This window comes from Chenopodium album, chromosome 2, assembly GCF_948465745.1.
Source record: "Chenopodium album chromosome 2, dcCheAlbu1.1, whole genome shotgun sequence".
NCBI classification, from domain to species: domain Eukaryota; kingdom Viridiplantae; phylum Streptophyta; class Magnoliopsida; order Caryophyllales; family Amaranthaceae; genus Chenopodium; species Chenopodium album.
The window spans coordinates 80,680,566-80,706,464 of record NC_137835.1 but is presented as its reverse complement, the minus strand read 5'-3'; the positions used below and the strand labels follow the sequence as shown (position 1 = coordinate 80,706,464).

At 35.9% G+C, this 25,899-nt stretch overlaps 2 protein-coding genes across 2 annotated transcripts; both read right to left on the bottom strand.

Annotated features, from left to right (window-relative positions):
• Positions 1–146: 146 nt before the first annotated feature.
• LOC145577359 (uncharacterized) lies at positions 147–6,523 on the bottom strand. Its single transcript, XM_081634790.1, has 5 exons — positions 6,349–6,523; positions 4,307–4,618; positions 4,024–4,148; positions 3,214–3,688; positions 147–3,118 (listed from the first exon to the last, which is right to left on the bottom strand). The coding sequence occupies exons 1-5, from the start codon at positions 6,521–6,523 to the stop codon at positions 147–149; spliced, it is 4,059 nt and encodes a 1,352-aa protein (XP_081490916.1).
• Positions 6,524–12,102: 5,579 nt separating this feature from the next.
• LOC145602833 (RNA-dependent RNA polymerase 2-like) lies at positions 12,103–18,582 on the bottom strand. Its single transcript, XM_081658994.1, has 4 exons — positions 17,957–18,582; positions 14,244–16,141; positions 13,362–13,512; positions 12,103–13,172 (listed from the first exon to the last, which is right to left on the bottom strand). The coding sequence occupies exons 1-4, from the start codon at positions 18,488–18,490 to the stop codon at positions 12,414–12,416; spliced, it is 3,342 nt and encodes a 1,113-aa protein (XP_081515120.1). The 5' UTR covers positions 18,491–18,582; the 3' UTR covers positions 12,103–12,413.
• Between the last annotated feature and the right edge of the window lie 7,317 nt (positions 18,583–25,899).

Below are 25,899 nucleotides of genomic sequence, written 5' to 3'. Positions count from 1 at the left end.
AATGGGTTTGATCCGTCTAATAAATAAATAGGGCGGGTAAGCCAAAACTTGTATCTTGTAAGTTTTTTTGGATTTTTTATTTTTTATTTTTTATTTTTTTTATTTTTTTTATTTTTTTTTTTTTTTTGACAAAGGATACAACCACACTACATATTAATACTAAAACAAATAGAATTAACAGCCGCTTCGCCAGCTATTTGGTGGGCTCGTTGAACACGCAAACGATCCGCCTTGTGTATACTACAGTACTGAAAGGTTGAGCCAAGTTGCTTAATCTTACGAATGAGCCAAAGGTAAGCAATGTTACCCAGGTCGTCCCCTCTGAGTAGGGTAACCAGATTATAAGAATCAGTAAAGACTGTAAAAGAGTGGAAGCCACGATCAGAAGCCCATTGTAACCCATACAGGCAGGACAAGGCCTCCGCGTGTAAAGCCGAAGTACACACCCCAAAGTTACTTCCACCTATGATCCGCTCATCCAACGGGTCTTCATTATCCAAGCACCAACCCATCCCTGCTTGCTGAGAGTCTTTGAACCACGAGCCATCTATTTGCATAGAAAGTAAAGCTCTCCTGTGGTTAACCCGTCCCAGTTGAGCTGCGTAGAACCCAGGCGGAGGAGAAGCAGGTGCAGCGCCAAGCTCAAAATTAAGTTGGAATTTATTGGAACCGGAGTTAACATAAATTGAATGAGATTCCATAACCTCCGCGAATTGCACATGAAACGGCCGAGACGCAGCAGAATCTCTGAAGATTCGAGCATTCCGACATAACCACAAACTCCATAACGTACCAACAAAGGTAGCTAAGCGAGTACTAGACGGCCCATCCTGACTAATAAAAAGTCGGATATAATCTTGGATCCAATCCGAAAGGGAAAGGTCTCCATTAACTTGTGAGTGGATGCCCAGGCATCCACCCCTCCAAACTGACCGTGCACACAAGCACTTCCTAAAGAGGTGATGTAAATCCTCCGGTTCTAACATACAGAGGTCACAGAGCGTATCCAGAATTGGGACACCCCTATGATGGAGTTCCACCTTAATTGCAAGTGCCTGGTGTAGAAGCTTCCATAAGAACAGCTTCCACTTGGTTTGTAAGTGAAGAGACCAAAGAACTTTCCAGAAGGGGGCAGTAGTAGAGAGTGTGGAAGCAGGAGCAAGTTGTTGTTGAAGCATTGCATACCCTGTTTTCACTGAGTACTTTCCCGAGGAAGTACCTGCCCAATAGCGAAAATCTTCCTGTGATGTATCAGGTTCCTCCAATGCAAGGATTGAAAAAGCATCTGCAGGAACAAACCAGTCCACGACCTTGGCCGTATCCCATCCCAATGTGTGAGGGTGTATGAAAAAACTGACAGTATGAGCTGCAGAAATCGGTAACAAGATGTCAGGTTTGAACTCAGGGATGCACCCATTAACCCAATTAGCCGAACCAGCAAGAGTCGAACGACCATTACCAATTTTCCAGTTGCATCCCTGTTTTAACAGAGTATCTGCCTTGAGTAACCCTCGAAGGCCATACGAAAGTCGACCAGTAACAGCTTGCCGACTATGAGTATTGTTGGAGAGAAAGGTCGTACGGGCTGTAAAAACTTGAGAAACTAACAATTGGGGGTTGGAAACGAGTCTCCAGACCTGTTTCATAAGCAAAGCCTTATTTAAGGAGGACAAGCAGCGAATGCCCAAACCCCCCAAACCACGAGGAAGATGCATGGTATCTTTATTAACCCAATGCATACCTTTATAGTCCGAGTTTGCCCAAAAAAAGCGCAAGATTAAGGAATCAATTTTACCCGTGATAGAGATCGGTAACTCATAGCAAGCAAGAACATGGGAAGCCATAGCTACAAGGATTGAGTTAATAAAAATTAACTTTTGCGGCTGAGAAAGCCGGATAACACTTAAACACGTGATCCTATCCACAATCTTGTCAATGATGAACTGGAAGTGGTCCCTTTTTTTCCCCATAAAGTCAATTGGGGCCCCCAAGTGATGATCGAAAACCTGAACTTGCTTCATTTGAAAAATAGATTTGAACGCAGCTTGAGTGGAGGTTCCAATATTCGGACTAAACTTAATCAAGGATTTCGACAGATTTATCTCCTCCCCAGATATCTTAGTAAACCTTTGAATAATCCGCATCACATTTGTACAAGACGTAGAAGAAGCCCGGAAAAAGATGATAGCGTCATCCGCAAAGAATAAATGCGTGATAGACGGACTCGTCCTAGATAACTTAATTCCCTGAAATAACTTCAAATCCTGTCCAAGGTGCAACATCCTCGAGAATACATCCATGCAAAACAGGAAGAGGTACGGAGAAAGAGGGTCACCCTGGCGCAGGCCACACTGCGGTTTGAAGGGGGACGACGTCGTACCATTGATGAGGGACTTGTACGAGACCGTGGATAAACATTGTTGGATCATTTGCAACCAGCGAGGCGGAAATCCGTACGCTTTAAGAACTTGTAAAAGGAAGCTCCAATGAACTCGATCATAAGCTTTGCTCATGTCCAACTTGACCGCAGCTAACCAGTTAGAGCCAGATTTAGAAATGTTAATTTTCTCCATTAATTCATGACTCAACATAATGTTATCTGTCATGACCCTGCCTTGAACAAAGGCATGTTGAGAATCTGAGATAAGAAGAGGGAGATATTGACGCAGTCTGGCTACTAAGCATTTAGAAGCGCATTTGTAGATCGTGTTACAAAGGCTAATCGGTCGCAAATGTTTGATCTCCGTTGGTGTGCCAATCTTAGGAATCATAACAAGGAGAGATTGATTCCACTCTTTCAGAAGGAACCCTGTATGAAAAAAACTTTGAATGCCTTTGATAACCGAGTCACCAACCACATCCCAATGCGCTTTAAAAAACTCAGGTGTGATCCCATCTGGGCCAGGAGACTTCCCGTTCCCTAAAGCAAACATGCCTTCTTTAATTTCCCTGGCCAAAAAATTTCTTTCCAAATTATTGATCTGTGACGAAGTGAACTTTGGAAGATCTAATTCACGTAGGACAATGTCTATTTCCGGATCATAAGGAGGCATGTCATCACTCTTAAAGGTCTGTTTAAGAGAGGTGACCACAAGACGTTGAACGTCGCTTGTCCATGCTGAAAAACCCCTTGGTCATCAAGTAAGGAAGTAATCTCATTCTTCTTCTGGCGACTTTTAACTTTGGAAAACAAAATCTTGGAAGGGCAATCACCATTGAGTATCCAGTTATTCTTACAGCGCTGTCTCCAAAACTGCAGTTGAAGTAAAATACTATCCTTAGAGGTGACAACATTAGCCATATACTGAGCCGCATCATGAACTGACTGAATCGACTCCCCTTGAGTGGCTAGATCCTTCGAGAAATTTTTCCAGTCAACGCCCCAGAACTTCTTATTGTTAAGACACCACTTCCGAATTAGGGTCTTAACATGTTCTAAATTTTTTGAAAGGGTAAACATTGGAGAACCAATAGTATTCCTTTGCCAAGTTTGACGAACGAAGCCATGTACCTGAGTATAGTTAAGGCACCAGTTGTCCAATTGATAAGGACGATTAGAGGTACGATGGGTAGAAGAGTCATCGAACACAATAGCAGCATGATCCGAAACAAGGATCGGTTGATTCAGTAACCGACTATCAGGGTAGTTATGAAACCAGTCTGAGGTCATATAGGAGCGATCCAGCCTCTGTAAAATAAGATTATGAGCCTCCCGGTTGTTTGTCAAGTGTAGGGGGGGCCTTTTAAAGGAGTTGAAAGAAGACTTGACTCTAATCTAAAATCAATAAAGGAATCCCATCCCTTTATTACACTAGACCCACCCAACTTATCATAATTGTGTTCAATTTGATTAATATCACCAATAATCAAACAATTAGGAGTTATAGCAAGTAAATCTAAAATCAGACCCCAAACTTGAGGTCTATTTTCTACGACAGGAGCACCGTACACAAACATCACACATCTACTTATTTCATTAGGCTTTTTTATATTACACAATACAACATTTGAACAACAAAAAACGCAAGAAACATCTTCCGAACCAAACCCTAAAACCGCTAAACCCCCACTACTACCATCAGAGTCAACACCAAAATCCGAGAAAGGATTAGAACTACTAAGTAAGCTAGAAACAACCGAAATTGACACTTTAGTTTCAGAAAGAAACAAAAGGTTAGGGACAAAAGTGTGCATTAACCAAAACACATAGGGAATCTTCGGAGAACTGTGGTCATTTAGTCCTCGGCAATTCCAGGATGTGATCTTCATAAAACCTTGGGGAGCTGTGAAGGGCCAGCTGCCTTACCAAAGGTGTGAGAAACAGAGGGTGGCAAGTAAGTTGAAGCAACCCCACCAGCACAAAGCCTTAGACACTTGCGAGAAGAAGCTGTGCTCCTCTCCTCGAACTTTCTTTTAATTCCAGAATGTGTACCACCAGCATGCGAGTCTACAAAGGGGGCTAAGGCACTGCCAAGAAACCCCAAGTGCGCTGCATTAGAAACATCAGAAAAAGTCTTAGCAATAACCCGGTTCGAGTGATTGGCAGGCAAGTGAAAAGCACCCTTCTTGAGCAATTTAAGAGCTTTAATCTTGCGCCTTTTTTTAGCCCAAGTAGAACCTGCATACCCAAAAAACAAATCTTGACCATAATTAAACTTAGTTTAGTTCTTTTGTTTTTGTTTAAAAAAAAACTTAGTTTAGTTCTTAAAAAAAAAAATCAGACACTTCTCAAAGTATGCGTGCTATGTCACGATGCCACATCATCATCTAAAGTATATGCGAGCTAGCCACTTCATTTAAGTGAATAAATATGCTTTGAATAAGATTTGAACTCATAACCTCCAATACATATAGGTATTACACTTAACATCTCAACCAACTATTATTAATATTTCAAGTTTCACATAATATTATATACAAGTATTACTTTCATTTATTGAGTAGATTATAGGTAATATAATTCATTTATTTTTCACAAGATTAAACATAACTACACATGATATAAAAAAATAGTGACATATGAGGCAACGCTCGAACCACTACACACACTAATTATACAAATGAACAAAATTGTTAAATTAAAGCAAGGATTACACAAACTAGCAATCCGGGGCATCGCCCGGCGGGGTACACACTAGTTACATTAATTAAACTAAGTACGCAACAAATGAAAGGAAAGTAGAGTAACATAAGTTCCTATAGGCATAATAAGCCTTTACACAACACTAACTAAAGGTGTGTTCTATTCACCTGATTTTCACTTATCTGAAATTAACTTAACTTATTTAAACTTATTTGAACTTATTTTAGTTGTAATTTGAAGTTGGACAACCATTATTAGAACTTATTTCTCCTGAACTGAACTTATCTGAACTTATTTTTCCTAACTGAACTTATCTTAACTTATTAAAACTGAAACAAGTGAAAATAAGGTGAACAGAACAAACCCTAAAGCGGGCATATAAGGCTTACCAACTTACGTTTAAATATGTGATAAGATATTGGAAATGGGGGAAGTTTGTATAAAGTTCATTAAGAGGTCGTTATTTTTTTTAATAGATTAAGAGGTCGTTATATTAATTAAAAAAAGTTGTTATGTTAAAATAAAGGCAATTCCTATTTTTAAATATTTAAATGTAATTATGTAAACAAAAAAATTGATAGATATTCCTTTACACTTGGTTCAAGAGATTTTGGCTAGATTGCCGGTACACTCTCTATTTCGATGCCGAGCTGTTTGTAATTCATGGAAAGAGATAATTGATACCCAATTTGAAAAGAACCACTTCCAAACCCTATACATGAGAATAGTTGATCCATTTTGTTTAATAAAAATATCAAAATCATAACTCTTTTTTAAATACAATTTTTGGTACGTGTAACAACATTTCACTCGGATCACTGCCCTCTGTTTATTTCACCAAATGGATTTGTTCTGCTTCAAGCGCTGCATCGCCCATTTAGATTTCAGGCAACATGGCTTTCTCATGAACAATTCAAGGAATATGTGTCTGAAAATTGGGAGTCCTCGAATTCTCTTATGCCAGCTTTGTCAAATTTGGCCACAAAGCTACAACATTGGAACCGCAATACGTTTGGAAACATTTTCAAGCAAAAGAAGATTTTATTAGCTAGAATTGGTGGCATACAGAAAAAACTAGCTATAAAAATCGATCGTGGTCTTCTTAAACTGGAAGCTAAATTGCGACGTGATTTAGAGGATATCCTGGATCGAGAGGAAATATTTTGGTACCAAAAGGCTCGCATGGATTGGCTCCAAAATGGTGACCGAAACACAACATTTTTTCATTTGAGTACTATAGTACGTAGGTGGAAAACTAAAATTACATCTCTCAAAAATAATGATGGTGAATGGCTGCAGAATAAGGAAGACATACAAGAACATATTGTAGAGTACTTTGAAAAATTGTTCACAGAGGAGGGAGATCCTTTGTCTTTTGATATGCCAAGTGACATTTCCCAGAACTATCTGCACATCATTGGAGTATTCTGACAAACCCATACTCAAAGTGCGAGATTGATGTAGTCATAAAAGAGATGGCGGCTCTCAAAGCTCCGGGTCCAGACGGCTTCCAAGCTTTATTTTATCAGAAAAATTGGGACATTGTAGCCAAAACAGTGTATGATACGGTGATCCCCATTCTACAAGGCAAAGGGTTTCCAGAACAGCTCAATAGCACCTTCATTGCTTTACTGCCCAAAGTAGATCAACCGGTTCTAGCATCACAATTCCGCCCCATTGGCTTGTGTAATGTGGCCTATAAGATTATCACGAAAGTGTTAATTAATAGGCTTAAGCCGGTGTTACCAATCTTAATCTCCAATACCCAAGCTAGCTTTGTACCAGGTCGTCAAATAACGGACAACATTGTTATCATGCAAGAGGTTATCCATACAATGAAAAGGAAACAAGGAGCAAAAGGGTATATGGCGATCAAAATCGATTTTGAAAAGGCTTATGATCGATTGCGGTGGTCTTTCATTAGGGATACACTTGTGCAAATGAATATTCCTATCTTAATGGTTGAGGTTATAATGGAGTGCATCACCACATCCTCGTTGCAAGTGTTATGGAATGGTGAGCCATCTCGAAGATTCAAACCAAGCAGGGGCATACGGCAAGGAGATCCGTTATCTCCCTATTTATTCGTTATGTGCATGGAGAGATTCTATCAAGTGATAGAAGAGGCAATCATTGATGGCCAATGGAAAACTATTCGTGCAAGCAAAGATGGACCGGCTCTCTCGAATCTATTTTTTGCTGACGATATAGTGTTGTTTGCAGAGGCTAGCGTGGATCAAGCATAACTGATTCATAAATGTTTAAACAGATTTTGTGTGGCCTCGGGCCAAAAAATTAGTCTTCCAAAGTCTCGAGTCTACTTCTCTGCTAATGTTCCTGCTGATCAACAAGACAATATTGGTGCAGCACTCGGTATGGAAGTTACTAGTGACTTAGGCATGTATCTTGGCATGCCTACTTTAACTAGTAGAGTCACAAAGGAGACTTTTAGTCACCTGTGTGAAAAAATTGATCGGAGACTTGCGGGATGGAAATCAAAGTATTTATCTTTGGCAGGCTGTATCACTCTAACAAAGGCCACCTTATCCACCATGTCTTTGTACTCAATGCAATCAGCCAAGATTCCTCGAGCTATTTGTGATGATATAGATAGGAAAACAAGGAGATTCGTTTGGGGAGGGAGTGATGAGCACAGGAAAGTTCACCTCTTGTCTTGGGAGATGCTCCAAAAGCCGAAGGTAATAGGAGGTCTTGATATTCACTCTGCCAGACAATCCAATGCAACCTTTCTCACTAAACTTGGCTTTCGTATGCTGACTGAACCACACTCACTGTGGTCAAGGGTACTTCGTGCAAAATATTGCAAAGGGCGGTGTGATGTTGATATGTTTGTGCCTAAAACTGGGATGTCAAACGTTTGGGCAGGAATTACAGAGAATGCATCGACATTGAATAAGGGTATTAAGGTGGCAGTAGGGAATGGTCAAACAACGCTCTTTTGGGACCATGTCTGGGCCATAGACAAGCCGTTAAGTGATGTAGCCACGCAAGATATCCCCATGGATATTGCTGGAGCAACAGTTGCAGAAATGTGGGAATTTAACCATGGTTGGCGTTGGGATGTGTTCAACCCTTATCTTCAGGAGGATACTCTAAAATGCATTCAGAATCATGTGGTGCGTGAAGACCCCACAGTGGGAGGTTTATTGGCAAGGAAACTCACGAGGCAAATTTTCAATAAAATCAGCTCTGAGTATTATGAGGCACGAAACTGACGTATTAGACGAAGAATGCTGGAATTTGATCTGGAGAGCCCCCATACAACAGCGTATTTGTGCATTTCTCTAGCTCGCTTGTCACTATCGTTTGCTTGGGAACCTTAATAGGTACAAAAGACAGCTTGGTGAAGATGCTAAGTGCTACTTATGTGGCCATAATGAGGAAAGTACTCTTCATATCTTACGGGACTGTCCTGCTGCTAGACAAGTTTGGTGAATTGTCTTGACTCCCTCGCTATTCCAGAATTTTTTCACAACTCCTTTGAAAGAATGGCTCACTCATAATCTCAAAGACACTGAGAACACAGATGATCAGGGATGGCCAACTTTGTTTGGCATTGTTGTTTGGTGGATCTGGCGATGGAGGAATTGTTACGTTTTTGACAAGGGAAATGAGATTCCGATCGACTTGGGAGCATTCATTCGTATCAGGGTGGATGAAGCTTTTCGAAGTTTATCAAAACAAGATGAACACAAGCTTGCAAGGCCTATTAAACAACAACAGCACATAGGGTGGCAAGCCCCGAATTATGGGTGGTATGTGATCAATTGTGATGGGGCAGCTAAAGGTTCTCCAGGGCCTGCAGGAGGGGGTGCTTTGATTAGAGACCATGAAGGTAATTTTATCTCTGGCCTAGCTGCTAATTTTGGGAGATGCAATTCGTTCAGAGCTGAAATGCTAGCTCTAACTCGAGGGCTTGAGTTGGCAAAAAACTTGCAAATTGAGAAATTAGAGGTACAACTTGATAATCTGTCTTGTGTACAAATTTTGAAGCAGGGCCAAGTCCCTAGAGGCGAGTGTTTTCATGAAATCACCAGATGTTTAAATATAATCAACGATGGCAATTGGGAAATCAAGATTGCTCATATTTATAGAGAAGGCAATCGCGCGGCGGATTGGTTGGCCAACCGCGGAGTCCTTTGTGACACTGATTTAGAAATCCTTAATTGTATTCCGGCTGGTCTTAGTAGTATTTTAGAGGAGGACATTAGAGGCGTGGCTTTTCCACGTTTTATTCCTCCATAGGGGTGTTTGTTTTTGTAATTTTCGCTTTGTTTTTGTTTCCTGTTTGCTTGGCTATGCCTCTTTTGGAAGAAAAAAAAAAAAATAAAAAATAAAAAAATAGTTTACTCTGGCTAATGGATCTCCTGATTCTTACTTTCCTGATTCTTACTTCAAACTGTATTCTATTGATTAGAAAATCTTTTGAAATTCCTCATCCTCCAACTTCGGCAATAGTTCTCTTCCACAATGACTCAAGGTTCAAGGTAGGTTTTGATTTTTCTGAGAATAATTTCAAAGTATTGGCCTTATTAAGCTCATCACTAGGCAGTGATTTTTGGGTTGGAATCTATTTCAATAACGCCAATCAATGGAGTTTCAAGAATGGGAGATTACCCTCTTAGTTTGCAGGAAAAATGCAACCACAAAAATTAAAAACATATTATTGTGAGGGGTCTTCTTATTGGATGATTAGTTTTAGTGGCATTAAAGATGTCGATTGGAATCTAAATTTTATACGGAAGTTGAAATAGATCATGTGCTTTGTTTCCATTATTCTGAAGAAAAATTTCAGGTGAAGTGATTTCCGGGTGGCACTAAACTTCATCACAATTTGTTCATTAATGGAAATGCAATAGCCGTTTTTGGTCTGTCGAAAACAAATAGCTCAATTTGGATAATGAAAAGAAATGGAAGAGGAGAGTGGTACTAGGAAATGTTCTTTAATGAGATTTCTACTGTTAGGATATGAGCATGTAACAGAAGCGTAAAATAGATTGAGAAATTATACAAGATAAACCATATCGGAGAAACACACGAGCAATGAAAATAATTCCACTATATTGAATTAGAGATTACAAAATAAATAAAACTAATTGAAGGAATGTATGGTTACAAAGTTACTCTCACAATAATAAGTGCTCACAAGGAAGTATTAGAAGAATAGTGGGTTAAATTACAAGGAGGTTTAAGTATAATGAAAACTAATAAGGTGAAAAGGCTTTGTAGTGGAAGGCTTTTATTTATTTATTTTTTTTTTTGACAAAGAAAAGAGGAAAAGAAAAACAAAAACTAAAATGCATCAAATCCTACAGAATTAGAAAAGCAGTTTAAAGTAGTACGACATTGATTAGCAATACAATTAGGGAGGTTGACCTGTGCTCTATCAACTTTGAGGATAATGCAATGCTAGAAGGCGCGTCCAACTTTAATAATATCCTTCGGGTTTTTTCATGTGTTGATCATGCAAATGATGGCCATACCGGCCACACCATCATATTTATAGGATTGGATATGTCGGTGATCAAAGGCAAGATTTTTCATAGGAACTTTTTACCAAATTCCACCGACATAGTGGAATTCTCTAGATTAGTCCTTTGACTTCTAATATTAGGTGGGAGCTAGATTTTTTTTATTTTTTATATTTAATTTTTTATATTTTTTTTTTGACTTCTAATATTAGGTGGGAGCTAGATTATTTGCTAGAATTTTTATATAATGCTCTTTAATGGGCTTGTAAGAATTTGGGCCAACTTTAGCATCTACTTCGAAGCCGTATTGTTTCTTTCGACAATTCGAATCTGTGAGCCTTTTTTTATGATGAGCGATATGCTGATAAAACTTGGATCCTAAATTCCTACCAGTACTGACTCCTGGGAGCGCGACGACAAATACTCTTTTGTTATGACATCAAGACTTTTCATTTTCAAAAGTTTGCACACGCCTGCTAGTGAAATATAGACTTAAAAAGTTTTTTTTTTTTTTTTTTTTTTTGAAGTCTCATCGAATTCTATGTGTATTTGCTAATGTATTATGGTATCCCAACAACACAAGTTGTGACAAGACCAATTATAAATGATTTTTAATCATTTGAATTTTCATGAAATCAAGTGGTTTTTTATGCATTCCTGGTTGACTGATCTAGGTGCTACTAACTGTCAATTATCCACCGTAGAGTAATATTTTGAATCCTTGAAGATATGACTGCAATAGCAGGGATAGCATTGGTATGACAATGTGAATCTTTGTCTATTGTTGTCTCTTGTTTTTTTAAGAAGCAAAGCCATAACTTGAACAAGATGTTTTGGAATTACCCAAGTACAAACAAATTAAAGTTTCTTCATATTATTATATGTATAGCCGTATAGGAGTTGTTTGAGCTGGTCTTACCAGAACTGAGTTTTGGCCTTTATATCTAGGCATTACTGATGGTTAGTGTGTGATATCTGTTATTGAGAATATTAGGTTGTGAGTTGTATTTATGCTGTTTTGCTGAAAATGAAGCTAGATTGATACAAATTATGTTCCGGAGTAATATATTTTAAGTGCTCTTTTTTTTTTTATATATCCCTACATTATGGTTATATATGTAAAATAGCTGCATTACATAACCATGTGATAACCAATTGTCTTTTGTTCTTCTCATTATATATCTTATATGCTTTTTCCATTTTATGGTTTGTAACTTGGTTGCTTGGTTGTGCTACAGGCCTACAGTTGCTTTGATGTCAACAATTTATGAGGACAATAAGGATGAAGAAGCTCTGACTGATGCGTTCTAAATCAATACATAAACTAGAAATTTAAATCCCCGGTTGCTTATCGTACTGTTGTTTTCTTAGAAGCACAATTTGTGTTCTTATTAGTCAGGCAGCAGGTTGATTCTGTTGATATTATTAACTACGTATTTTGGAGATTTTTTAGATTAAACAATTTGCTGGTTTATATGTTCTTTAAGCTTGATGCCTTGTCGCTATTTATTGCCAAAGCTGTTCATACAAAAAAAAAATACATATATTCAGCATATGATCGCATTGAAATTTACATTCAGATGTTGCCTTTAAGCTTTCCTCCAAACAAAAGGAAGTTTAAGGTACTAAGTCAATCATAGATGATTAGTCGACTAAGGTACACGTAATGTAAAGCAGTAACATGATGAATTAAACAGATAAAGCCCTGCTGTCAGCGCTATCTACCATTAAAATTACAAACTTTGTACTAGCATAAGAAGCCTCCAAATTTGATCTTTCACCAAGGTGATGCTAAACTTGACACTGTAAATTAATTAAACCTTCACGAACAAACGAGTTCAGGATTGTTTTTTATTAGCAGATTTTATGGTAAGCAGAACATCACTCACAGTCCATGGAAAACCCAGGCAGTTGGCACTGTCATGGCAATGGCATGGATGATAAGTAACATGGTACCATGCTGAAGCCATCTTTTGACGATCTTCTTCTTCACAACTTCCCTGGAACCATCCTTTTGCTTCATTTCGAAGACTTTTTACAGATTCCAAAATCCTATCTGTCACCTCTCTATACCTCCTGTTATCCCTCTGCAAATATGCTGACTTGGCTCTTAGGTTACCGGTCAGTATCTCATCCTCACTTGTTGCTCCATAAAACATCAGCAAGACGCTCATCTTATCCCTGTACATCTCCTTGCAGCTTTTTGCAGCATCAATGAAGTCCTCAAAGCCAGAAACTTCTAGTTCAGGATCATAAGCAGCTCGAGCAGTCTCCTCTGACCAACTGAAATCTAATTTTGGAATAGTTGCAGCGACAGTGGCACGGTAGAGTTTGCCTAAAATCCCTTCAGATTTGTAACTGGGTCTGTCCCACCTCTCCATAAAATCAGGATACTCCTTTGGTTTCAAAACATTAGGCATCTCAGCCGGGGCACCAGTCTTTGCAAAGTCAACTGCCATTGAATGCAGCTCAGCTAGTCGCAGACATTTAGGACTCAGGGCCTTTTCAGGTTCACGGTCAGCAAGGACCAAGTGTGCAGTTGAGATAGTTCCCAGTGTATCGCTGATCATATAATCAACGAAGAAACGTTGAATCTCCTGCATAGTTTGACAGTTAGAATGACTTGATAGTCTAATCAAAATCATAAGAACACGGTATGAGCAGCAGCAGCAGCTTATTACGCCTTTTCTTTCCTTTTCCTTTTTTTTTTGGGGGAGTGGGGGTGATTGAAATATTGAATTATAGATGAAAGTGTAATACAAAGAGATGCTTGGTAACATATAGACCTCCATAGTCACGTCATGGTCCATGATGCGAGGTCTGCTTGCAGTGTAGTCCATCGGGGCCACAGTTTTTGGAGGAATGAGTTTCTCGTCCCAGCTTATGAAATATAAATCACCATCTAAATCGCCACCTGAACACTCATTTGGATGAGGCCTGCATATGTGATTTTGGTGTCAACATTTAAATGCCATAGTGGAAAATAGACAAGGGAACTGATTACATGCACACCCTTATTTGAGTGTACTGTTTTCACTGCTGGTCACACCATCACACAGAAGGAAATGAGGGGCTGCAAATATATTCTACTCGTAGGAATTTCTGATCTCCAGAGTAGGGTTAGAAACAAAATATAGTCCAACTAAGAAAGACAAAACTAAAGAAGCAGTCACTCATGAATCACACTATTAACTGACATTTCCGTGGATACACAACATAGTGTGAGGCTTCTAATTGATTCTTAAAATGGAAAGACACTAATAATTCAGACATCAACAATGAAACCCAATATTGAACGGCAAAACCAATAAGCAAGACATTTGATGTAGCCCATTGCAATCCATAATTTTTCATTAAAAAAAAAATGCATTTCCTTTTTTTTATTTTTTATAATTCCATTGAAGCTCTCCAACACATTGAATCTTTTTCTTAAATAATTTTTTTTTTAAAAAGGGTGTTATCCATACAATTTAGTGAATTTACTCTCCAAGAAATCATAATTATTAAAAATTAGAATTTTCAAGGCAAATTTCAATTAAAAAAAAAAGAGCATCAACCCAGCGAAGAACAAAGCAATACAATGATTACCAGAGGCAACTGTATAAGATAAGTTTCATATTGTCTACCGTCAGAAATAATGAAATAGACAAGTTCTCTTACAGTCTTACCTTTCTCCTTTCTGTGGGAAAATCAGGCAGTCAATTAATCCCTTCTCCTCTAAAGCCACCTCATAAACAGCTTCCAGCACTCTGACATCACCAGGGTGTAAACAAGGGTTTTTGGTGACAACTACCTTCCCTTTCAGTATGGCAGTTTTCTCGTCCAATTTTTGGAAGACACGTGGATCCAGATCATCAAGTTCAGTTTTCCTCAGGGTTAAACGGACAAATACCTGGCCATAGTCCAAAATCCCTGTCTCATCCAAGCAACCAAGTAAAACACGGCCCTTTTGGACATAAATGCGACATCTCCCTCTCAAATCAGACAATTGGCTCTCCAAGTATGCTCGAAGCATCATCAAGAGATAAGGCTCTGCATTTGGTTCAAACCCATGACGCAACATTTTAGAAAGTGTTTTACTATCCCCCATGTCTGTGCTCTCAAGCACAGCCAAAGCTGCATCTCTACTAGTCAACATACTCCCAAGAAGACGCATGTGTTCCTGCAACAATGCTTCAAGATTCTCATCCTCAACTCCCAAGGTGGTCAAAAGAGTAACGATCTCTCTATTCAGATAACATGACTGGGACTTGTTACATTTGGTGACATTAAGCATTCTATTTTTGGATTCAAACTTAAGCATGCTACTGCGCAGAGATAACTTTCGGAAGGAGTTTCGGTCTACAGCTACTACACCTTTATAACCACCATAACGAATCTGAAATGCAGAAGGAGTGTGCTCTTGGCCACATTTTTGTGCAACTTGTCTAGCAAAAGAGAGGGAGATTTTTCCAATACCATCTGAGAAGCAGTAGTCAATTCCATCTGAATTTTGTTCAATATCAGGAATAACTTCCACATCCTGTACAGGAACAACTAATGTCTGCCAAGCAGCACTGAACAATTGCCCCATCCTAGCTGCACATTTTGAAACACTACGGATCTTGTTAAAGCTGCCCATCCATTCACGTATATCACCTGCCATCACTTTATCATTGGAAGCAAACATCCATACAGAATTTGACCGGAGTTGACTTGCTGAGAAGGCCAAGAACTCAAATCTTTTATCTCCAATCACAATCCCTTCTCGGAGAATGGATAATATCCGGTGATATATCTTTGTTCTAAATGGCTTTGAGAAAATTCCTTGCTCAGCACTAACTGATACAGTCTTCGGTTGTATCCTACCCCAGTCTTCATCTACAAAAGTAACTCTCATGAAATCTGCGGTGTGGGCTGCAAAGTTCTTGACAATATAGTTTGAAGCCTCCAGTTCAGGACCCAAAAGGCATATTTTTGTTGGGGTGATTAATGCCCTATGGCATCTCATTATCCTATCATTTGTCAAGCGGCTTCGTGCCAGTAGACTATAATTCTGTTTGTCATCTAGAGCCTGTACCTGAGTCTTGATAAAGGAGAGCGGCTCATAACACGTGGAACTCAACTTGTGCAATTTTTGGAGAACCGTATGAGCCTTGTCTACGCTCAGAGAACTGAGATAATCAATCAGTTCTGTAGTCACATCAGCTAAACTAATTTTGAGGGTGTGGACTAAGGAGTTGATTTGGAAAAGGATCTCATAGTCTAATTTTAAGATGTTTTCACAATTTACAAGAGGTACAAGGCCTGAGGCAGAAGAATAATCGTCATATTCCTCTAAGACGAAACTTTTTAAAGTTTTCTTATAAAAGGGAATGGTGGAAAAAAACTCTAAACCCATCGGTCCCTCTTCAATTTCCCAACAAAATGCAGAAGATAGGCCAAAGGAATTTCTATTTGATATCTCTGTAGTACGAACCCAGATAAACTCAAGATCTTCCTTGCAGATATGATAGCGATCAGCACTGAACCTTTTATACAAATTTGGCCCTGAAATCTTCTTGTATATTTTTGGGGCATACTTCACCTGCAACAGACAGCAAAATTACCCCCACAGTTGATAGAATCATGATCACAGAACTTGAGTACATGGTAGAAGGAAATAGAAAAAACAGTCAACAAGATACTTGGTTTCTAATGTGTAAAGGCTAAGTGACAGAAACATACCAACTTGAAACATGAAACAGCTCAGTGAACAAGCCAAAAGACAGAGCAGTTAATTTTCTAAATCTCAGAGTAGATAGTTACTCTGCAGAAAGCGAAGCTATTAACAATCCAAGATCACTAAGAGTTTAACGGCCAAGGTTAATACAAAGCAATACTTAGGTTCGAGGCTTCCTTGGAGCAACAGTACTACCTAAACAAGCTAAGAACCACCACGATAATTTTCTCTAGGATTTTTTGTCAAAGATTACCTAATAAAGCCCAAATTTTGTGATAAACTACCTAATAAAAAAAATGCTGTAAGAAATTACCTAATAAAAGGTAAAATGTTGTAAAATATTACCTCTGCCGGAAATCCATCATTGAACCACCTCAAAACACCCCCAAAACCACCGCTTTCAACCTAAAACCAACACAATCTACTTGAAATTGCCTCCACCACGCTGAAACCACCCTCCAACCCCAAAATCACCACCTCTAACCCCAAAAATCAACTTCTCGAATCACGAAACTACCTTCACCAACTCGGAATATCCTCTAACCACCCTGAAAATAACCTTACTACCTTGAAAACCAACCCCCGTGGTGGTTTTGGACTTTTGGGGGTGTTTTGAGGTGGGTCAACGCCATAAAATTAGGTTATCAGTGGAACTTCGGCCAAATGTAGTATCTTATAACATTTTATCATTTATTACCTTACTAGGTAGCTTGTTACAACATTTTTTTATTAGGTAGTTTCTCACAAAATTTAGGTTTAATTAGGGTAACAAAAAACCCACTACTTTATAATTCAAATTTAGATCACCTACTTACCTCACTCACTGACTAATGGCTAAACTCGCACTACTGATAACATCATATTTCCATAGCGAAATTCACCTCTTTGACAACTCATGAAATTATACATGCACAAGGTGACATGCATGACATTCCTAAAATTGTGATTCAAGAAGTCATGTTGGTTGTCATGTAAATGTATATTACCGCTGCTTAACTTCATACAAGACAACGCGCTGAGCCAGATTTACCTACTAACTAAAAGCTTCTTACAGAACAACTAGCTAGCAAAGTAGCAATTAAGAGACTATGTTCAAAAAACTTACAACAATGAATCATCTTTAATCCACTTATTAATGCAGACTAAACAATAATGGCATCCTTTGAAAGATTTTTTCAAAACCTAGCAATAAGTATCAAAGCACCACAATCCACAGAATCCCTCATAAACTCATCCATCATGACAAACATTGGCAAAGGACTTCTCTTAGGAAGTTACATATAAACCCAATACCCTTACACACAGGCCACCAAAAGCAAGAATCTCATCCAATTATCACACATGCAAAAACAATCACAAAGCATCAAATGACCAAACCCAACAATAACCCCTTAACTATTCATTAATATAAGACTTCAAGCCAAAAAATTCACAATGTATGTCAGCTAGCTTAGTTTATCAAACATGCACAAATAAGTACTGTACAAAACATCAAATGAACAAACCCCTAAAGTAACCCTTTAACAATTCATCCATCTATAAGTAAAAATCCACATTGTATATCTTAGTTAGTGAAGTCTAGCCTTTTCAGGGGTAAAACCCAAGACCTAAGATCAAATCCCGACTACATCATTACCCTTCACAAGTCTATACACATAACAAATTAAGAAGAAAACTGACCTTGAGAAGAATAGCAGGAGAATTTTCATCAAAGTAACACCCAAAAGCCTCAAAAATATCATCAAATTGAACCTCTAACTTATAAACATCCCCATCAAAATCAACATGAAACACAACACAATTCCTATCAGGCAAAACCCAGATGTTAACATCCTCCAAAGTATCAATGACACACATCTCATCCTCCTTCCTCATCAACCCCATATACAAATCCCCACGAACACCCCTGCAATTGGGCTCAATGGGCCGAACCACAACATCCTCATGAGAATTGGACAGAGAAAGTGGACACCCTTTGAACAAAAGATCGTTAAGTTGCTGGGCCTTGGATTTAGCTTCAAGGGTTTCGAATTGAACCCGACCAAAACCCTTGGATTTCCAATTCTTCTTCTCGGTGAAGATTTCAAGGGCAAAGATTGAACCTTTACCGACTTTTGATTCGAGGAAGTCGAAGATGTCTTGTGCAGTGGCTGTTAGTGGGATGTTTGAGACTTTTACAGTTGGTCTTTCTACTGTTCTCCGGTCTATCGCCATTGTTAATGGTGGCTGAGTTTTTGAGAGGAGAGAGAAAGTGCTGATTCTGCTCTATGCAGAGAGTGTAAGCAGGGGTTGTTGGGAATTTGGAAACTTTTTATTGTAAATTACTTTTTCATACTGTAGATTCTTTTGTCAAGGTCAATAGTGTTTCTTCTTGTGCTAGTGGGCGAATTTTATTTGTTTGGAGATTCTTTAACTTAGGCGACAAAATATGCCCGATTATCCAAAATCGGGTTTTCAACCGCATGTGAGAATTGAGATGTGCTCATGAGCTCATCAGCTCCTCTAGAGGTGATCAATATTGGCCCGGCCCGATTCAACCCGAAAATTAATTGGTATACACTAGACCCTAGTGTAGGTAGGGATACCTACACCCCCCTCTAAACGATGCGTTTATCATGTTACCCACATCCCATAACCCACTAACCTACTGTAACTACCCACCATTCTCTCTAAAACCTTCTTCTTCATTTCTTTAGACTTTCTCTCTCATCAAAACCAGAAAATATGAACCAAAATTGCTTCAAAATACTACGAAATTGCTTCAAAATACTACGAAATTGCTTCAAAATATTGCTAAATTCCTTCAAATGTCTACATTTGCGAAGAAATTCAACAATCGCAACAACATTCACAGAAAGAGTAAGTAATTTTACTAAAATTTTTTGTATGAACCTATTTTTTCTACTACGTATTTCATTTTGAAATTACATGTTCAGAAACATAATCTAACTTAATTAAAACTATTTTATGCAAAAATCTACTATGTTTTGTGTTTTTTTTTATTTTTTTTATTTTTTATTTTTTTACAGAACCGAAAAATATATTTCGAAGTAGAGAGATAAAGAGAATGATGATTCAGAGAAGAATCCTGTTCGTTGAACACAACTAGGCATAGTCTGAAGAAACGTAAGTATTATTTCAAAAACCTATTTAAACAAGAGTAGAAAAATTTTAAAAAAAACAGCGAACAAAAGTCTCAAGTTGTAGATCTAGAACTTTTAAAAGATATTAAAAAGTCTTATGGTATAGATGTTAACATTTCTACGATTCCGAGTTAATATATGAACATATATAGAATTATAAATGTTCATTTGTATATTTGAATTTATTTGAGTTTATATTTGACTTTATATGCCTAAATAAATAATGTTCATTTTTATGATATGTTATGCACATTTATGAAATGCATAAATAATCATTCATTTGAGTTGAGAAACTGACTTATTTATTCTATCAAATCTTTTGATCATTTATGAAATTCATAATGTTCATTTACATATAAAGTAATGTTCATTTTAAAATATATGTTAATATCGGTTCATTTCAGTTTACATATATATTTATATGCCTAAATAACGAATGTTCATTTCTTTTATACATTATGCTCATGTATAATATTGATAATGTTCATTTGTATGCATTAAAACTAATATCTTACAACCAATCTAGCTATATTGTAGTGATGTCCAAAGTTACACATTTGATATAAATTTGTACATGAAATTGAAGAATATGTAGTTGTTTTGGAGAAGATAAAATGGCTTAACAACGCTGATTATACAAACTGCGGAGTATACATTATGAAGCATATAGAAACATTCACTACTAAACTTAATGAGAGTTAGATTTGTGATTTGAAACCAAATAGTGTAAAAGTGATAAATGTTCAATAATGTAAGATATATTGTTCATTTATAAAGTATTGTATATAATAATTAACATTTGTTAATTCATTTTGTTCAACAGGTGGACCAAATTAGGAAGCAAGGATGCGGAACTGATGCTATTTGAAGAAAAACACTAAATATAGGTTAAGTAGAAGATAAGCAAGAAAGTTTGCAAATGAATCGTACATGTTATATGTTCATTTATGAAAGTGTATATGTTCATTAATGAATGTGTATATGATCATATCTTATATATAGTTTTATAGATGATTTTTTTTGGAGGAAAATAGACTTATAGATTTTATTTGTTAAAAAAATTATTGTAATTGATATTTCATTTTAATCTTTATTTGTATGAAAAAAAAAATATATAATTTTTAGGTTTTATGAATTGGTTGTTGGTTCTTTACTTTTGTTCATTTTCAAATTGATAAATAATCATTTACATATGTTGAATTTTAAAAAAAACAATATACTAAAAAAAGTACTATATAGAAACAAATTCTTATGTCTTTAACACTTGAAGAACTTTGAACAAGAGCACCTTGATCATTTATTGGAACCGTGGGAGAAATAACTTATACATTTGTCGATTGAACATTTCTGGAATGGGGTTTAAACATTTTTGGATTGAAGTTTGAACAATCCTGAGTTGAAGTTGGAACAATGCCAAGAACTACGAATGGAACAAAATATCTAGTTTGAGATTTTGTAGACGCACTGGTACTCTTGGATTAACTTGAGCATCATTTTTAACACCAGCACCACCTTTATTTATAGGAACATTACATTGAGCTTGAGCAGCAGAAACACCAGCAACACTTTTATTTATAGGAATATTTAAATCCTTCGGCTGCAAAACAAATTAAATGATCATATTAAAATATATAAATGTTCAATTACAAACACTTAAATAAACAGATAAGAAAAACAAAACTTTAGCAAGATATGAAATATCAGCTTTTTTTCCCACTGCACAAAGTTTTAATATACAATTATAAATGAACATAACAAGTTTCAAAAAATGATCATATTAAATCCTTTAAACACTAAATCCTTCGCCTCCAAATAAAAGTTAAATGATCATATTAAAATATATAAATGTTCAATTTCAAACACTTAAATAAACAGATAAGATCAAAATCTTAGCAAGATATAAAATATCAGTTTTTTTTCTCACTGCACAAAGTTTTAATATACAATTATAAATGAACATAACAAGTTTCAAAAATGAACAATAATTAACAAATACAATGTTCAATAGCAAAATTGCACATGATCAATATGGAAAATTTTGACACATAATATTATCAAGAAAAAATGGTAAAAACAAATAATCATATATGACATAAAAAAATTAAGAAGTACAAATGATAACACATAATTGATTAATTTAAAATATAAAAATGATCCAAAAAAATAAAAAAAATTAAAAGCATTCAAACAAAATCACGCAATTTTCAAACATAGAGCAATGAAATAAATTGAAGCAGCGAAATATTCATAACAAAGTATGAACAATCCAAAAACGTTCATCATAATCATAATCAAATTTTGAAAATTGAAGCAACGAAAAGAATAATAATACATAAATTAAGTTGAAATAAACAGAGCATTATAACACAACAATGTATTGATGATAAAAATTACAAAATTATGATTGTAATTACTCACATTGTTGATGAACAAACGAATCAATCAATCGAACTCTAGAAGACGGAAACACACTTTCGTAATCACGATCGAAATTAGCAGAGGAAGAATCAGGCATTGATGATCAACAACAATTATCAAAATCGTAGGAAAAATAAACTGCAAAATTAGTATAAAATCAAATGAAGAAGATGAATTAACCAGAGAGAATGTAGGTAGAAAAATGGAAATTGATCAATTGAGGAGAGAGAAAATATTGGGTTTAAAATCATTTATATACATAGCTTGAATAATAAGAAACAAGGAATTAAAAAAAAAAATTAAAAAAAAAGAAAAGAATTGAAGCATGAAGTAGCTCGTGAGTACTCCCCGCAAGCTACAAAACGGCGTAGCATCAGGGGGTGTAGGTAGACCATCCTACACTAGGATGTAGGGTATAATTTTCACCCGAAAATAGGGCGGGTTTAGGCAAGTATAAAAATGCATTTTTAGTTAAAAAGCCCAAATTCGGCCCAAAAAAGCCCAAAAAGCCCGTTTTGGCCCGATAAGTCAGCTACTTTTTTACGGGTTTGGGCACGAGAAATTGTGTTAAGGCCCGACCTGACCCGATTTTTTATCACCTCTAAGCTCTTCCTAAAAAAAAAGAGCTCATGTTAGGCCCTGTTCTGTTCTGAACTGAGTTGAATTGAACTGAACTGAACTGAATTGTTTATGAGATAAGGAAATTAGAAACTGAACTGAATTGAGCTAAACTAAAGTGAAATTAAGCTGAAGAGATTAGGTCCTTAGTCAAGTTTTGAAAAAAAAAAAAAAAGTGAAATATGTCAATTATTTAGAAACAGAAGGAGTAACTTTTAATACTCTATATGTATCTTATAAAACTGTAAACTAATGTATAAACCTTTTAAAGAAAGAGTATGTTTCATCGAACTAGGGGTGAAAGTAGTTTGGATAAAAACCGAAAACCGATCCAAACCGAACCAAACTAGAAATTCGGTTCGGTTTTTTCGGTTTTCAGTTTGGATTCGGTTCCAAAAACCTGAAACCGAATTATTTTGGTTTGGATTCGGTTTTGGATCCTAAAAAACCGAAAACCGAAATGTTTAAGCCCATATAGATTCCCAGCCCAATTCCCCTACATATATATAGCAAACCCTAATATCCTCCTTCATTTTTTCTGATTTTCGCCCACCTTCATTCCTCAGTTCCTCTACTTCCTCACCAAAACCCTTCATTTCCTCACTTCCTCCCTCATCACCTCACTCCGGCCACCGTATCTCACCACAATATCTCACTCCGGCCACCATACCTCAGTTCTTTCCTTCAGTTTCAGTGTCTCCTTGTTCGAATCTTAGTTCCTTTCTTCAGATCTGGTGTTCGTAGACTTCGTACTCCCTCAAATCCGCGACGCGCCACCACCTTGTCAATTTCATCACTCACCACCACCTCCCTCACAACCGCAACAGTCTGTCACGGCCCCTTACCACCGCTCGTCCGCCGTTCTACTCTCACTACAGCACTCAAAGGTAAGAGATCGAATTAATTTGCTTATGTTTAGAATTTGCTTGAATTTCGATTAAATTTCTCCAATTTCCTTAAATATTTTCGGGTAATTGCTATTTATTAACTTGAATTAATTAATCTGGTTATGTAGCTAAATTGTGTTTGCTAGTTGCTACTTTGTTTGAATTTGGCCTAATTAATCATGAAGTGTTGTTGATTAATTTGGGTCTAGTTGATTGGAAATTATGATTGATTTTCTATGGATTTTTTAGCCCCTCGATTTGCATGTTGTAGTTGATTTTATATTTATGTTTTTATAATTTCTTTTTTTTTTTTTATATATATATATATATGGATTTGTTCATTTGGAACCTGCATGTAATAGTAATATGTTTTTTGATTGAATTTGTTATTTTTCTTGATTTTTTTTGTTGTTGTACAGGAAGTTGAGGAGCTTGGAGCTGCCAAGTTAATTGAAGGCTTGAAGTTTCCATGTTTACTGTTATTAAATTTTAAGTCCTTTCTTATGTTTGTAACTTAATTTTAATGGCTGAACAATTTTTTTTTTTTTAATTATGTTTATTTCTTAAATTTGGCCAATATCAAGCCTCAAGACATATTAATATATTATATTATTATGGACTGAATTTTTTAAAAAGAAACTTATTATGGACTGGACTATATTTAGGCCCAAAATAACAGGCCCAAAAAAAATTCGGTTCGGTTTGGATTCAATTTCCAAAACCGAATTATTTCGGTTTGGATTGGATTGGATTGAATCCAAATTCGGTTTGGATTCGGTTTCATAAATCTGAAACCGAATTAATTCGGTTTGGATTCGGTTTGGTATAAAATCCAAACCGAATACCGAACTTTCACCCCTACATCGAACCAAGGCACTATTGCTAACTAGTCTTTGTGTTGATTAAAATAAAAGTACTACAGTAGGATCTTGTAAACAAATAAATACTCATAGTAGGGTAACAAGGTTAAGTCTTATGCCATGCACGGTAATAATTAAACTTTATAACAAAAATTATAAAGAATGATGTTAATTTAACAATAATTTACAAAAAAAAAAAAATTTGTAACAAAATAATAGTCTTTAATTAAGGATATCGATTTCCCTCAAAAAAAAAAAAAAAATTAAGGATATCGATGGTTAAAGTCGTGTCTCGACAAATGTGCAAATCCAATTATAACATATAAATAATAAAATAATTTTGTTCGGTTGTTCTTATAAACGTTATGCATAATTTTAATATTTATACAAAGTATGCTACCAAAATATTTTATTCTATTTTTAATTAAAATAATTTTTAAGTTGGAAGAAAAAAATTGATGATATTATAATAATCTTGGATAATGATATACGAAGTATTTTGTTTTCAAAAAAAAAAAAAGTATTTCAATACCTTAATTTTAATCTATGTTACTATATTTGTAACTAAAAGATTCCTATTATATAAAATATATATTTAAAAAATAATAATAATAAAATTAATTGAGTATGATTGGATTAAATGTGTTGTCAAAATGGAAATAAGTATTATTATAGGTAAAAAATTGGAAGTCATTCAAATTTGGCAAAAAAAAATAAAGAAAGAAAAAAAAGGCGGGAAATTTTTTAATGGTATCATAACAAGTGTCACTTTAGGTTCGCTTTTAGTATAGGTTAATTGATTGATTGATTTATGAGATACATGTATAGACATGATTCAATTTGATCTGATTAGTAATGAATAATCAATTACTACTACTTAGGGCCTAGGGTGAGCAACTGCACAGGGCCCAAAAGTTAATAGGGCCTCATATCAATTTAAGAATATAACAAATAAGCTAGCATTATTATTGAGAATCTTTGTAGGTAGCTCAATGGTCAGATGTTGGAGAATATTTACAAGTGGTTCAAGGATGGATGATTGTTGTGAGCTTCACTCTTTATTAGGTGGGGTTTACATGATATAACAAACTTTAAAATAGCATGAGTGTAATTTAGTGGGCCATGTGCTTCAAATAAGGGAAATAATATAGTTTTTCCCTAAAGTAACTTTCCTTTTATAGTGTGTTGCAAGTATTGTGATATTTCCTTTTTAGGGAAGTGTTGCAAGTAAAAGAAAACGGAGGAAGTAATAAACAACACACATTTTGGGCTCATAGTTTTTTTTATTTTTTATTTTTTATTTTTTTTTTAAGGTTTAGTATATGTTGTTTGATTAATATTCGGATGTTTATAAATAAGCATTTATACATAAATAAGTGTTTACTCATATAGTCAGACAAGATTTATAAAAATGATGTTTGGAGAGTTTAAATTTATGGGCCATGCATACAGAATAAACTTTAGAATTTTCATTGCACTTGTAAAGGTGTTGGAAAAAAATAAAGCTATCCATGTTCTTGATTTGAAATCTTTATGAAGCAATATAATTATCCTATAATTTCAACAACTAATAGCAACTAATTTTCCTTCTTTTTTTTTTCATTAAAAATACATTACACAAAATCATGATAAGTACTTCGTATTTAAAATACACAAGCTATCAATAACATAGACCAAATTTAACATAATCAAGGCAC